The sequence below is a fragment of the Danio aesculapii genome, chromosome 19, assembly GCF_903798145.1.
Source record: "Danio aesculapii chromosome 19, fDanAes4.1, whole genome shotgun sequence".
Lineage (NCBI taxonomy): Eukaryota > Metazoa > Chordata > Actinopteri > Cypriniformes > Danionidae > Danio > Danio aesculapii.
Genome location: NC_079453.1, coordinates 12,255,376 through 12,270,578, shown reverse-complemented (window position 1 = coordinate 12,270,578; position 15,203 = coordinate 12,255,376). Strand labels below are relative to the sequence as shown.

Genomic DNA, 15,203 nt, shown 5'->3' with positions numbered 1-15,203 from the left:
GACAAATTGTCATCTTTCTTATTTTTATTTTGACCACCTGTCATTTTATATTCATGTTATGCTAAATGTGCATACATAATTAACAGAACAAATTAAAATTACGTTTTATTCAAACAGGGAACTATAAATTTTAAATCCACAGAACCAAATTTTCAAATTGTCTTTTTTTTTCCAAAGATAAATATTATTATTAATATTATATTATAGTTGGCATTGTCTATTGGTGTGGTGCAAATGGCCACTTTAAATGAGATCAAATAATTCCCTAGCAATATCATTTGCGTTCTTAAATAACTGTGATTATCGATCCAAACCGGGACGTTTGGTGTTCTTGAATGGTTCCTGAGGGAGACGGACGAGGCACCATCATCACCGGCATTCGCCATTTTGAGGGGCAGGGTGGGCGAGGACCTTATGTTCGGGTAGGGTGGGGGGAGACGGCGGCGGCATGTTGGTAAAATGGCTTCAGAGAGGTGCTATGCTGTGCCCTGCATCCATTCCTCAGTAGATGTGCTGCATGAAAATCCCCCCGCTCTCTCTGTCAGTCTCTCACAAAGTGAAATAATTGTTCTAATGACTTCGGCTCGCATATGTGCAGAACAGCTGTTTTGTCTCAGTCAGTGGGAAGTGATGTTTTGAGTCTCGCGCGGGCAGCTCGCGAAGTGTGTGCGCTTTCACAATGTGTTACTACGTCACGCATGCAACACTGGAATATTTAAAACGCGCCACGCGACTTTTGTTTTTGTTTTGTTTTTTGGCGCCGTTTTACGACATTAGGGGACTGTGGATGCAACGGGTTTCGATATAATTACACACAATGTCCCGATCCCGTGTTCTCGTTAAACCAAAGCACATTATAAAGTAATATAAAGCAATAAGCAATGCGAAAAGGCCCCTTTCGTCTCACTGCATCGCGTACTGCTTTTCACCAGAGAGCTTACCAGAACAATGTCGGACGCTTTAACACGTAACACCACCCGGAACTTGTATCACTGCCCGGAAACGACCACTGTGAGGCGAACAGAAGTACCCGAAGGAAGACGGGGGCACTAAAAATTGACACGGGGCGGAAAATATTTGGCCGACCATAATCCGCAAAAACTGAAGCGGAAAACGGACTGTGAAGGGCGGTTTCGTTCGAAGTCTTTCGCCGTGAGTGTTATCGCGCGAGCCCGAACGTTAGCGAGCGCGGCCAGCGGAAACTGGGGTTTGTTTAACGGATCGAAAGCGATGGAGAGGCCTGCGAGAGTGTTTTTCCACGGGATGAGGAAAAATGACCTGCTAACCTGAAATCGGAAACCGCCTTTGTGCACATCTAGGCTTTCGGCGCCCTTTTCAGCATTATTATTTTCACGCTTTGCTCTTCAAGAGGACTTTCTCCGTGCACGAGCAGGTGGGACAGCAGAGCTTTTGAATGCCTTCTGTTGCAGTGTAAAAGGGTACGACGTCTTTATTTAGCTAACGTTAGCTAAGAGGCTAGCAGAGTTGAAGTGGGCTTATAGCCTGCATTCATCTGACGGGCTGTCTGCACTTTACTTGTTTATGTTTTTCTGTCATGTTGATTCTTACGCAACTGTTAGCATACGACCATTTTTTGCTAATTTATCTGTATGCTAACTCCAAGTTCTTTGTCATATAACAAGTCTGATCTTGCTCTTATTTATTACATTGAAACTTTTTTTGCTGTTTCACAGAGGGATGTGACTGGAAAAGGTATTTCGGCTCTCCCCCTCTCCCTCATCCCCTTTACGGTCAGCGTATCCCGGAGAACAATCCGCGCTTTTCTTACAACATTTTTGGGTAAGTTTCTTTTCCATTATACAATGCGTTTTTAGTTCTAGATGTATGTGGATTTGTTGACGGAGTGTCTCCATTGCTGAGATTTCTTTCCCTTTACTGCATTACATTATTTTTTATCGTACAAACTGTTTGTGTGTGTATATGTGTGTGTGTGTATGTGTATAATAAATAAATACATATTACTGCTCAGCATATATAAGTACACCCCTGTCTTTTAAATTCATATTTCTAACAGGAAGCTGTACAATATAATTTTTTTGCATATACATTAGATTAGTCAATACTAAAGCCAAATCTGGAGCTTATCTTACAAAATAACTTCAATAACCAAATTTATATGTTATGGAAAAATATTAAATACAAATTTTTAAAATAAGAGGAAAAATGTTGAAATTTTGTAGGTTGTAATTGTTTTTTGCAATATTTTGCTTGAATTAAATGTTATTATCTTATCATATTTCTTAATATGTTTGGTGACTTAAATATTATATGTATATATATATATATATATATATATATATATATATATATATATATATATATATATATATATATATATATATATACATATACATAAAAGTGCTGCACAATATATCGTTTTAGCATCGATAATGCAATGTGCACATCCGCAATAGTCAAATTGCAGGATCTGCTATGTCAAATCAAAGATTATATGGTGTTATTTATTTTTTATTAAATTGTTCAATTTGTGACCCTTAACACTGTTAGACGTTAAAAAAAAATGTATAGCATTTATTTTATTTGTAACTTCGCTTTACTGTATTTATCATGGCTTGTGATTTGGTTTATTACATTTTATGCAATAATGGATGCGCTCCACAACAAAATCATACTATTATTGTCCTAAAATTATTACATAATATATGTAAATAAACAACAAAATCCTAAAATTATTCATTCTTTTCAAATAAAGCTATTAATTTCATCTGCCAATATTATACTCATTATCACAATATGTATTGCAGAAAAATACAATATTCCAATGTCAGTTTTTTCAGTATCATGCGGCCCTAATATATATATATATATATATATATATATATATATATATATATATATATATATATATATATATATATATATATATATATATAAATAATAAATAAATAATTGTTTATTTATTTTGGTTAGGTTGAATTCAGTCGATTGGCTTACTTGACATCCATTTGTTTATTCAACAAATAGAGTGATAAACAAGTGTGAATTTTGCCACATTTAGTCTGAGTGACAAAACCATTGACCCTTCAAATAGTTTCAAGCTCTCACTTGACCAGATTTGTGTAGATAAACACAAACACAGATAAATTGATTTGATTTAGACTAATATCTTATTTATTTATAACATGTGCTATTTAAACGTAAAAAAATTGAGCAACAGTTGACAGCCTTTAGTTTGTTAAGCAAAAAACAAGAAGAGTTGTTTTGGCCACATTTTGTTTACATTGCGTAAATGCGTTTGATTTGGACTAGGGCTGCAAAATGTATAATTTCAGCATTGATATCGCAATGTGATCATTCGCAATAGTCAAATCGCAGGATCTGCAGTGTCAAATCAGGATTATAGTAGAGTCGGCATTAAAAACACACATCCTTGTGGAGTAATTGCAAAGTTTAACCATGAAGTTCACAAAAAATGGTATCGTTTGCATGTGATTGTGTACGCATTTCAAGCCAGTGTAAAGCATTCAGGTGCAGAAAATAAAAATATTTGTAACTTCAAGAAACATTAATTGTATTTATGTGCAGTGTATGTATGCAATGAAGATTATACAGTGTTACTTATTTTACATTAAATTGTTCAATTTGTGACCCTGAATACTGTTAGACTCCCCCAAAAAAATATTACACTCAATATCGCAATATGTAGCGCAGAAAAATAAAAATATTGCAATGACAGTTTTTTCAATATCGTGCAGCCCTAATATATATAACTATTTATTTTAGATAGGTTGAATTCAGTTGATTGGCTCACTGGACATCCATTTGTTTATTCAACAAATAGAGTTCTAAACAAGTGTGAATTTTGTCTTATTTAGTTTGGGTAACACAACCATTGACCCTTCAAATAGTTTCAAGCTTAGTTACTTTTGACCGAAAAGATTTGTGCAGATAAATTGGTTTGATTTTGACTAATATCTTATTAATTTATAATGCGTGTAATTTGCATTCAGAAAAGTTTTGCAACATTTGACAGCCTTTTAGTTTGTTAAAAAAAACAAAAAAAAAAACAAGCCACATTTGTCTACATTGAGTGGATGAGTTTGATTTGGACATTTAAAGATTAAATTTTTTTTATTTACTGATGTGGTTTTATTTTGTTAATTCAGCTGTCTTTTTAAAAATATATATTCTAGTCAATAATGTATTTAGAAAAATATGTTTGTGTTTGACATCCCTTTGCTTATTTAACATATCAATGATTTTTTAAGTGTGCATTTGCCACATTTTGTTTTCATCGAGTGAAACAATCACTGACAATTTAAATGGATCCATTCAATATTTTTTACAGATATAAGATTTGATTTGTGCAGATAAATAGATTTTAAGTTTCCAGATCTAAATTGTTCAATTCATTTGTTTGTATTATAATATTTTTATTGCTATGTATTTATAAATACATTGCTACTTAAAAAATACTTGCTATTTATTCATGAAAATATTATTATTTTTTTATTTTAAATATCTTTAATATCCACTTGGGTCGAACAAAATGCATTTTACAACTTTAAGTACACAAAATAAAATAAAAAAACATACAAATATATATGACTGTCAAAAAGTAATTTATTTGTATGTTGTTAAATAATGTTAACTGCCAATGTCAAACAATTTCTTAAATATTCTTTAACATTTTTTTAAGCACAGCAATATCAAGCTTTTGTTTGTCATTACAAGCTTTCATGTATGAAAACATGATTCCTAGATTAAATGAGTTCATCTCAGACCTAGATAGACTTGATAACCTCATACAGATATTATTAACCTAGTAACATGTCTTTTGGCTTATCTCTCAGACGTCAGGCATTATGGTTAAGCTCAGTATTACTATACTGTAGTGTTGATGTAATAATATATTTTCAGTAGTTGTTATCAGTGAAATCATGGGGCTCAATTGTAATTCGGATACTACAGTAAAACCTAATATGCCATTGCATGCATTCATTTGAATGAAGTGTCATTTTTTTATTGTTTAATTTTATTTGACTAATTGGTTGTCACTGTCTACAACCAATGGTTTATGATTGCAATTAGGTACTTTTTTGGAAGTGCTTATTAGTATAAGTTGGTGTATTTGAGTTAATTAGGTCTTGTGGACTATTTGTTGATTCTAAAAGTTAGGCATTTATTTGCCAAAAATACAGGAAAAGCTGTAAACTGTGAGCAATTATTACATTGAAAATAGCTGCTCCGTTTTAAAATGCAATTTATTTTTGTAACAGCTGATTTTTTAACAACCTTTTGTCCAATCTTCAGTGTCACATGATCTTTAAGAAAGTACTTTTTCAGTATTGTGATGACTCAATGTTTAGTAGGGGAAGAGAGAATTGAAGAGAACAGTATATTTGAAAGTCATCTTTAAAATAAATGTATATGATTTATGATACATGAATAATGTTTGCATGTCACAGCTAATTAACACATTAGGAGGTGTGCAATTTGACTATATACCGTATGGAATATAGTATATATCGTCTGTCATTCATATTATGATCTTTACAACAGAAATACATTGTTTTATGCTTATACTTTTTCATTATTTGAGCGCATTATTACATGCTATTACAAGGATCAGACAGAAACTTTCAATAACAGCCATCTTAAAAAAAGTGCAATGTTTGCATTGTACATATTTTTGTATTTTTTTTTTTGTATTTTTATGTTGGACCTATAATCAATCGTTTCTGAAAAGTGTTATTTATATTTTATTATTTTATTAATTATTATATTACATTTCTAATTTTAAATAAATAGACAACTATGACCACATTCTGAGTATGTATACTTTAAAATGTAAAAAAGGTATAGACCTTAACATATGGTATCTATTTATATATATATTATATATATATTATATATATATATATAATATATAATATATATATATATAATATATATGTATATATTATATATATGTATATAATATATATGTATATATATATATGTATATATATTATATGTATATATGTATATATGTATATATGTATATATGTGTATATATATATATATATGTATATATGTATATATGTATATATGTGTATGTATATATATATATATATATATATATATATATATATATATATATATATATATATATATATATATATATGTTGTATGTATGTATGTATATGTGTATATATCTATATATATATATATATATGTATGTATATATATATTATATATATATATTATATGTATAATATATAATGTATGTATAGTGTATGTATATGTGTATGTATATATATCTATATATATGTATATATATATTATATATATATTATATGTATATATATATATTATATTAATATATTATATATATTATATATATATATTATGTATATATATATATATATATATATATGTATATATATATATATATATGTATATGTATATATATATATATATGTTATATATATATATATATATGTATATATATATATATATATATATGTATATATATATATATATATATATATATATATGTATATGTGTGTGTGTATATATATATGTGTATATATATATATATATATAATATATATGTGTATATATTATATGTGTGTATATATATATATATATATATATATATATATATATATATATATATATATATATATATATATATATATATAAAAAACACACATTAAACTATTAATTAATTGATTTTGCAGAAATGGCACAATATCGTGATGTCATTATTTTAAAACCCTTTTTATATCTGACCTAAGAGTTAAAACCCACATACTAACTATAATATTGGGCTTAGTCTCTAGATGTTAGGTTTTTATTCCTCTCCACCAAGGCTGGTGTGTAGATGCTGCACACTGGTGGTGGATTAGGAAATTCCCCCCCAAATAAAGTGCTGTGTAAAATGCTTTGAGTACCCAGAAAAGTGCTACATAAATGTAGGGAACTATTGGCTAATCTGTCATTATTATGATATATCTTGATGCTATTTTCAATATAGCACTATTAATTATAAAAGTATGTAGTTAACATTTGATTGGAACATTTGTAAGTAACTTTATGGGTATGTATACAATGTAGGATTTAAAAATAATAAATAAATTAAAATATAGCAGAAAATAATACATTTGTTCTTTCAGTATTTCAGACATGATGTGCTTCATTTATGATATAATTACGTTTCCATGTTATTGTACTAGATATGTAGATTAAGGTTTGTGGTTTTGCAGCTTTTTAACATGTCTAATTAGAGCAAATGAGAGATATGTGCATTGAGCAGTTAATAATATTGTAGTTCTGCTATATCTGTCAAAGTTTTGCCCCATTAAAGAGCTGTGCAATACATAAAAAATGTTAAATTTTAGGTTTATATTATTACTACTTTTATTATTTATAGTATTTATTACATATTGTTTTTTATTAATTTATAAATAATTTGTTTTTGTTAAACTCATCAAAATTAGCAGTGTTGTGTGTTTAAAGGATTGAGTTTAACAAATATAAAAATGATCTTCAGTTCTACACACAGAGCTATAGATGTTGTTGATTAAAAATAAAATCAGTTCAGAATCAGCCAGTAATTCGAATTTGAGTATCGGAACTGTATTGTTATGAAAAAAAAAATGGTGTCAGTTCTTGTAATTTAGTATCAAGTACCAGAACCTTTGACATTTTAGAATGCTTAAATGTTTTTTGCGGTGTTTACCATTTAGGCTGCTTTACAATTCTTTCCTGTATGATTGTTCTTCAAAATTCTGTTATGTTTCCTGCCTTTAAGATTGTTCTATGACAGAAAGGGATTGTTCATTTTGTAGTTTATTGGAATGTTGTATTGAAATTGTTTTGAAATGTTCTTACTGTTTGAAAACCTTACTGTTTTTTATTTCTATTTTTAAAGGACTGACAGGGTGCTCGCTGCAGAGAAAGAAGGAACCTCTTGGTCATACCACTGTGCTTTGTTCATGGTCTTCCAGCTGAGGAATTAAAGACAGAGGTTGGATATACCCTGTGGACTATCTGACATTTGACTCCTTAATCTGAATGATTGGAAAAAAAGTTGCCCATCAAAACCTCTTTTTTTAATGAAGACATTTTTCTGAAGAAAAAAACAGTGGGACCATTTTATTCAGAACTTCTCAAAAGGAATATACTAATAACAAGACAGAAAGACATTCCCTCTTTGCTTCAATTTTAACTGGCTTTCAACACTAAGTGATTTGCTTTTAATGCTTAACACATTTTGATGCAATTTTCAGGTATTAGCAGATGTTTTTATCGTTTAAACTTTAGAAAGTAATTCTGAAAGACTAAAGCAAACTTGTTAGCATGATATTTTAAACCAACTTTTACCACTTTCTTCTTTTTTTTCTTATTTATAGATGATAATTTAATCCATGACTTCCAGAGTTGTATCAGATGTAGTGGCCCCACCACTCTAGCCAAAACTCTGTTTGTATGGGATGAAGAGTCACAGCATCAGATCAATTACTCTCACACAGACATTTCTTTTTAAAACTGAAGCTGCTAGCAGATTAATTTAAGCTTTATATTGATGATTAGTGGCCCTTGTGCCAGTTTTATTTTTCTGCATATATTTTAGGTTAGATCACATTGTCCACTTTCCTGCAGTACCAACTGAACAGGGGGAAAATCTTAGGAACACCCCTCAACAGTGAGAGGGAGATGTTCCAGTTTGGAAAGTACCCTATGGACATTTTAGAAATGCTCAGTGGACACCAGGCACACCAGTTCAAAGGACTGGGGCTGGAAAGGACAACTGCAGCACCAACAACAAGTCCAACTTCAGCACCAGCAGCAGCTTCAACAGCAGCAGCAACAACAGAGTGAGGCATCCAGTGGCCTTCTGTCTGGGCTTGGGCTTGGGTCTCTTCAAGGAACTAGGAGTAATGCATTTGCAGATTCATCATCCTATTTGCCAAAATGAGTGCTCCCCTCCACCTCTTCCCCAACATCCCAGTCCTCATCCTCACAACGCAACGTAAATCAAGCAAGATGAGCAGCAGCAGTGGAAGTGGTAGTTCTGCCTCTGGCTATCCACAGTTCCTACGCACATTTCACCAGCTGAGGCTGCACTAGCTCAGGAGCAGCTCCACTCAGGAATGGGGCGTTTGATTTTGCTGGAGGAAGTACTGGAGGAGGCTCTGGGGTAATTGGAGGAGTTGTAACGTCTGCACCACCACCACCACCCTTGCACCCTGGCCTTTCTGTTCCTCAGCCATCCCCTGGACCTTCCTCATCATCACCGTCCCCTTCGAGTTCAACCACCACTTCAAATAATCCCCCCAGCAGTAGCAGCTCAGTGGCTGGACTAGTTGGACCCCAATCTGATGCAAGAAGTTTCCACCAGCAGTTCAGTTGCATGCTTGCTGCAAATCAATATCTGTTTTTCTGGACGTGCCCACAAATGCCAGTTTAGAACAGTTTCTAGTGCAGCAGGGTCCCATAATCATCTTGGTCTTGCTGATTCAAATACAGGTCTTGCTCCTCCTCCAGCCCTTCATCCTTCCCACACTCATGGCCATCCAACTCCCCAGCCCCAACAACAGCAGCAGCAGCTGCCACCTCATGCTTTGTCTCACCTCACAGCCATGCCCATCCACACCACCCTCTACACCCTGCCCCCCCAACCATCACCTCTTGGTGGTTTTGATTTTCAAGGTATTCCCGTACTTTCATCTAATCAACTGGCTTCCCTAATGCAACAAGAAGCAGGCCTGCCTTTGCCACTCCCCCTCCATCTCTCTGTACCGAAAGATGATGGGAAAGGTGATAGTGGATCTGGGGCTGGAGGAAGTGGAGGTAGTGGCAGCAGGAGAAAGAAAGCCATGGCTGGCTACCTGCCCCAGAGGAAGACAGATGGTAGCAGTAGCAACAGCACAAGCAGTGCTAACTGCCATGGCTCTGGGGCACATGGTCATGATGGGTCCTCTGGTCTTGTGGGAGGAGGTGGAGGGGTTGGAATGAGGGGTCTTGGTGGTGACCCTTCCTCCATCCTCTCTTCGTCAACACCGTCCTCCTCTTCTTCAACTGTCTCCTCCTCTTCTTCCTCTGCCCCATCTTCAAACTCTGCTTCTGTGCTGGTACAAATATCTCTCAAAACCCCAAGCCTGAAAACCAGCAATCAATGACCTCCCAATATCACACAGACTGAGCAGAGGCTCTGTTTCATTGTGGAGAGTGTGGCAAGTCTTTTAGCCACCTCCAAACCCTTCGCCGCCACATACGCTGCCATGAAGACGTTGGTGGTCCCAACAGCAGCACAAACACCAAATCATCAACATCAGTCAGATCTGCCCCACTCAACACAAGATGGAATTTCTCAAAATGCCCACCACCAGCATGAGAATCCAGACCCCATGTCTTCCACTTGCTCAAGTCCAGATAAGTCCTATTGTTGCAATGAATGTGGAAAGGGGTTCAAGAAGAGAGGACACCTCCTTCAGCATGGTGTCATCCACTCTGGAGATCGTCCATATGCCTGCACTGTCTGTGAGCGTTCGTTTAACCGCAGAGAGTCTCTCACTCGACATGAGAAAATTCATGAAGAGAAGCCCTACCGCTTGCCCTGCTTGTGGCCGCTGCTTTAGAGAGAGCACTTCTTTGCTTAACCATGCTGCATCTGGTAACTGTGGAAAGCCCGGGAGGAGATCTAGAAGCAGTGATGGTAGCTCAATAGGTTTCAGTAGACGGCAAAGTTGAAACTGATTTTCCTGGTGGACAGATTACTGACACAAAAGATTGGTATTTTGCAAGAATGAGGATAGCACCGCAGGGATGTCTTGTGACAGTCTGTATTCACAGGGAAGAAATGCTAATCAAAACCCTGTTGGCAAACCTAAAGAAGAGTATAATCCTGAGTATTCAAGAGATCCTTACCAAACGTCATACAGGGTCGATGACTACCGGCGACAACAGGGCAACCCATCATCCTACTCTGGAGATTCCTGTAGTAACAGCCTGTCAAGTCAGCCCTCAGAAAAGCTCCTTTAGCCCCAACACTTCACCCACACCCTCAAAATCAGACACACCATCACCAACCGCAGTCTCATCTTCCCCTCTCCTCTCTTTTGGATGACTCTGAAGATGAAGTCACAAGTAGTGCCATGTCCGCAATTGCTGCAGCTGCTGCCGCCTCTGTCTTGCCTGCTGAAATGAACAATAATGGTGGACGAGAGGAACGGAGAGACATCATTGGAGGACTGTTAGGAGGGCTTGGCTTCGGCTCCATGGGTGCCTCTTCATCTACATCTGCAGGAAATGGTGGCAATGAAGAATGCCTGAGTGGTTCAATGATACCTTTATCTCACCCGACCCAACAGCAGCCTAATTCACAGAATGCCAACAATCCTAATGCCAAACCCAAACGGCCGCGAAAGCCCAGACAGAAAAGAGAACCGAGACCTCCAGGAGCTCCAGGAGAAGTAGTAAAACGTCGGAGAAGCAGTCAGAGTGGTGCTGCTGGAGATGGTTCCGACAGGCCTTATTTATGCACTGTTTGTGGAAGGGGCTTTAGCAGACGGGAGACATTACGTCGGCACGAACGTGTGCATACAGGGGAAAAGCCATTTCATTGTGACATCTGTGGCAAAGACTTCCGAGAGCCTTTTCACCTTACCAAACATCAGACTGTTCACTCTGGGGAAAAGAATTACAAATGTACGCTCTGTGGAAAAGATTTTGGATATGCGCAGAGTCTGAAAAGGCATGAAAAATTGCATCTACGGGGAGATTTCAAGCCAAGGCGGAGTAAAACCAAATCTGCTGCAAATCAAGGGGTGCCCGCTAATCAAGAACAAACTGATCAAACCAATCAAAATAATCAATCCAACCCTGGCGCTTATTACTCCTATTCTCAGGATAAAGTTCAAGGATCTAATGCGAGCACAAGTAACCAACCCCCTCCAAAGCTATATACATGTGAGATTTGCTGGAAATCTTTCCGTCATCACTTCCATTTGACTGCCCATCACCAAGCCATTCATGAACATGGTGGGGAGAAACTGTTTTCATGCGAAGTGTGTGGAAAGGCGTTTTCATACTCCAACAGCCTGACCAGACATAGATTATCTCAACATGGCTTGACTCGTGCTGGGCCAACAACACAACCAACAGGAAGTGATTCTATTGGAACTGCCTCATCTGTCTCAGAGAGCGAGGCTGCAACCAATGCACTCCTTCATATATCACCTGAAAGCGGAAGTCATGGAGTACAACAGCCCCATTCAACCATTGCTCACACGCAGCATCCTCAGCCCGCTGGATATTCGCCACTCTTCTACACTCCAGAGTCAGGACATCACAGTTCAAATCAAGTCACTTCACACCCCCAACATCTGCACTACTCAAACCCCACAATGGGTCCCCTCCAGCTTCAGCAGCCAATCAGTGGGAAGCAGCTAATTTATTCAGGGGTTCCAAGTAACACACTTCATTCCACTCCACCTCATATCCACATCTCTCCACCCCAGCACTCGCAACACCACCAGCAACAGCATCCTTTTTTATTGCAGTCTCCACATCTACAGAGCCCGCAGCCCCAGGGGGATGCCACCCAAAGGAAGAAAAAAAAAAAAAGAAAAAATATAAACTGCCGTTGATAACTGGATTCAGTGCTTATGAAATTGCCAGGAGGCAAATGTATTTAAAACGGAAGAAGTGCAGGCTTCAGCAGCAGCTAAAACGGAAGAAGTGGATGGCTCAGCTAAAATGGGCCAAGTTTACTGGAGGAGGGCTTGGCTTAAATGTAGGCGGAGGCACATGGCGTGTGGGAGGTTAAGGTTCAGAGGCCTTCGCTCTCTCATCGTGCCCTTAAGTCATATACTTGCCCTGTTTGTCCCTTCACCACTTTTTCAAGCAGCAATAAGTCTTTCGGGTGCACCGTGTAACAAGGCACCCACCAGAAACATGGCCGCTATAATCGCCTCCGCTGCATAGTCTGTGGAGAAAACGTTCTCGAAGGCTACTGACGGCTCCTCTGTCACCGGGCCCAGCATCTCTCTCAAGGGGGGTTCTCTTGCTCGCGATGTCCCTCACGATTCTGGAATGGCGCTCTCTTACAGCGCCACAAATTTGCTTGCCGTCGTGTCAGTAGAGGAATCAAAATGTCAATAAAGACGACATATGTGGTGAAAACAGAGGACCAGACTGAAAGATCAACAGTTGTGACAGGATACAGGCACTGAGCAAACTGACATCAAAACAGAAATTGTACAAGGCCTTAATAACTGAACTTTTCAAGGCAAGAGCAGGCACATAGGACTGGAAATCACCACAGATTCAACTCCTTGAACATGTGGTCAAACTATAACCAAGGGAGTGCCTGGTTTCTCTAAAACAAAGGACTCAACAAGCCTGTACCTAAAGAACCATCCATTATAGACATGGATCTCTAACACGGTTTCTCCAAAGGGGAAGAATATTCTAGATTATGGAACTGTTTTTGGTAGCACCTTTGTTGTAATGGTAGCATCTCTATCCTCTAAAAACAATGCATTCATTATGTATTTTCGTAACTTTATTTGTGCTGCAATTATGGATGCATACCAGTGAAAGTGGACTAATTTGAACAGTAACAATCTATTCTCTAAACTAGTTTCCCCACAGTACTCAAGAGTTTAACGGTATAGCCTTTTGTTTACTCTCAAATATACGTAGTTTATTTTTATTTTTATTTTTTTTTTGTTCATTGTGGTGTTGTTTTGTTTCCCCCATTTCGCTGTCTCCATGTTAAATGCAAATGTTTGACCTGGAACTGAAAGTTACTGGTTTTGGGAACGGGGATCAAGTGCATAGTGTGTATTCCCTATGAACAACCTCAATTCTGACACTCCATGTTGAATTCAAGTGTCTCACAGAGGGACTCGCTGCAGTGAATCTGTTGAAACGTGCAAAATATTCTGCAGAGCTGATACGGAGGGGACAGAATGGTGTGCTAATGCCATTTCCTGTGTTTTCATGTCATCTGTTTTTTAAAGAAATATGTTAAAGAAATCTTTGCAGGTGTTTCTATGGCAAGTGTAATGTCTTTGGTTGCGAGATTGGCTTGCAGGAGAGAGGAATAGCCAGTCTGTTCTGTACAATGCGTATTATATTTTATTATGTAACAGTTGTTTTCTTTCTTTGTTTATTATTATTCAAAGTATAGTTTTTTTTAATCATTTTTACTATTTTAGGGGTGGGTGGGTATGTGGCAGGGTTCCTGTCAATGTAAGATGTGGGGAATATATGTATTGGTGTGACTTTTGTTCCCTGCCCCTTTGATCTGTTTAACCCAAACCACAGTTTAGCCCAGCTTTCCCAACACTATTGTATTCATTCTCGATACTTTACTTAGCTCTACTGTTCCAATGTTTTCCTCAGTAAACTAAAATACAAATATAAATACTAAACTGTTTTCTTTTTCTGAGTCAACAGAGATGTTGAGTTTCTCAGAAAGCAAATAAAAGATAGAAAATGTACAGTTCTTTTGGTTGTTGAAGTAATTTGTGTGTTCTTCCGAATGTTTACGAGATGCAGAACCTTTTTGTGGTGGCGAGCAGATTGGGATAATAGGATATTTATGGCATGTAAGTTAAATGATTTATAAACATCAAATGAGAGGATACGGCCAGGTGTTATGCACCTGGTGCTGTGGTGCAGTGTTCTGCAGGATAGGGCCGTTTACAGCTCACATGTGTTGGCACATGCCCTATGCAGTGCCATGCGCTATTAGAGGTGGAGGGGAAGAATGCCCTTAAGGGTACTCTTGGTTTGACTTTTCTCTCTCTCTATCTCCTCTCTCTCTCGATTTTTAGAGGAACACAACCGTTCTGTTCACTTAGCTATGTCTATAAGCTAAAGTTTAATGAGTTCAACACAGGACACCATATCCCATGCCCTTAGTTGAATTCACATGAAGTCCTCTAGATGGCAGTGGTACTCTCTGTATGGCATCAACTCGATTTGCATCGCAAGACATGTACAGAGCAGATGCGCACACACACAGTACAAGTGATTCTGGTGTTTGATTGTTCTGACAGGATCAAACATGTTTTTTTTTTTTTTTTTTTTTTTTTTTCGAGTTTAAAGTTGCTGTAAGAGTCATTGTATGATCTTGTTTTGTTCTATAGACAGGATTTACAAGTTGTAATGTCCAAAAATGTCTTGGACTAAGTGAAGGACCATGTTTAGTTGTGGTCTGT

General features: G+C 36.7%; 1 protein-coding gene and 1 long non-coding RNA gene across 2 annotated transcripts; both read left to right on the top strand.

The window, feature by feature from the left end:
- Positions 1 to 992: 992 nt before the first annotated feature.
- Positions 993 to 8,251, top strand: LOC130246281 (uncharacterized). Its single transcript, XR_008839424.1, has 3 exons — positions 993 to 1,393; positions 1,695 to 1,800; positions 7,901 to 8,251. It is a non-coding gene; the product is annotated as an uncharacterized LOC130246281 (long non-coding RNA).
- An 11-nt stretch (positions 8,252 to 8,262) lies between these two features.
- znf865 (zinc finger protein 865) lies at positions 8,263 to 13,957 on the top strand. The gene is given in 22 exon segments (XM_056479167.1): positions 8,263 to 8,775; positions 8,777 to 8,993; positions 8,996 to 9,079; positions 9,082 to 9,126; positions 9,129 to 9,406; positions 9,409 to 9,460; positions 9,463 to 9,600; positions 9,603 to 9,643; positions 9,645 to 10,104; positions 10,107 to 10,291; positions 10,293 to 10,583; positions 10,585 to 10,701; positions 10,703 to 10,760; positions 10,763 to 10,987; positions 10,990 to 12,582; positions 12,585 to 12,785; positions 12,788 to 12,829; positions 12,832 to 12,887; positions 12,890 to 12,921; positions 12,923 to 12,965; positions 12,968 to 12,994; positions 12,996 to 13,957. Coding segments are annotated over 22 exon segments (4,485 nt in total). The 5' UTR covers positions 8,263 to 8,685; the 3' UTR covers positions 13,206 to 13,957.
- The last annotated feature ends 1,246 nt before the right edge of the window (positions 13,958 to 15,203 follow it).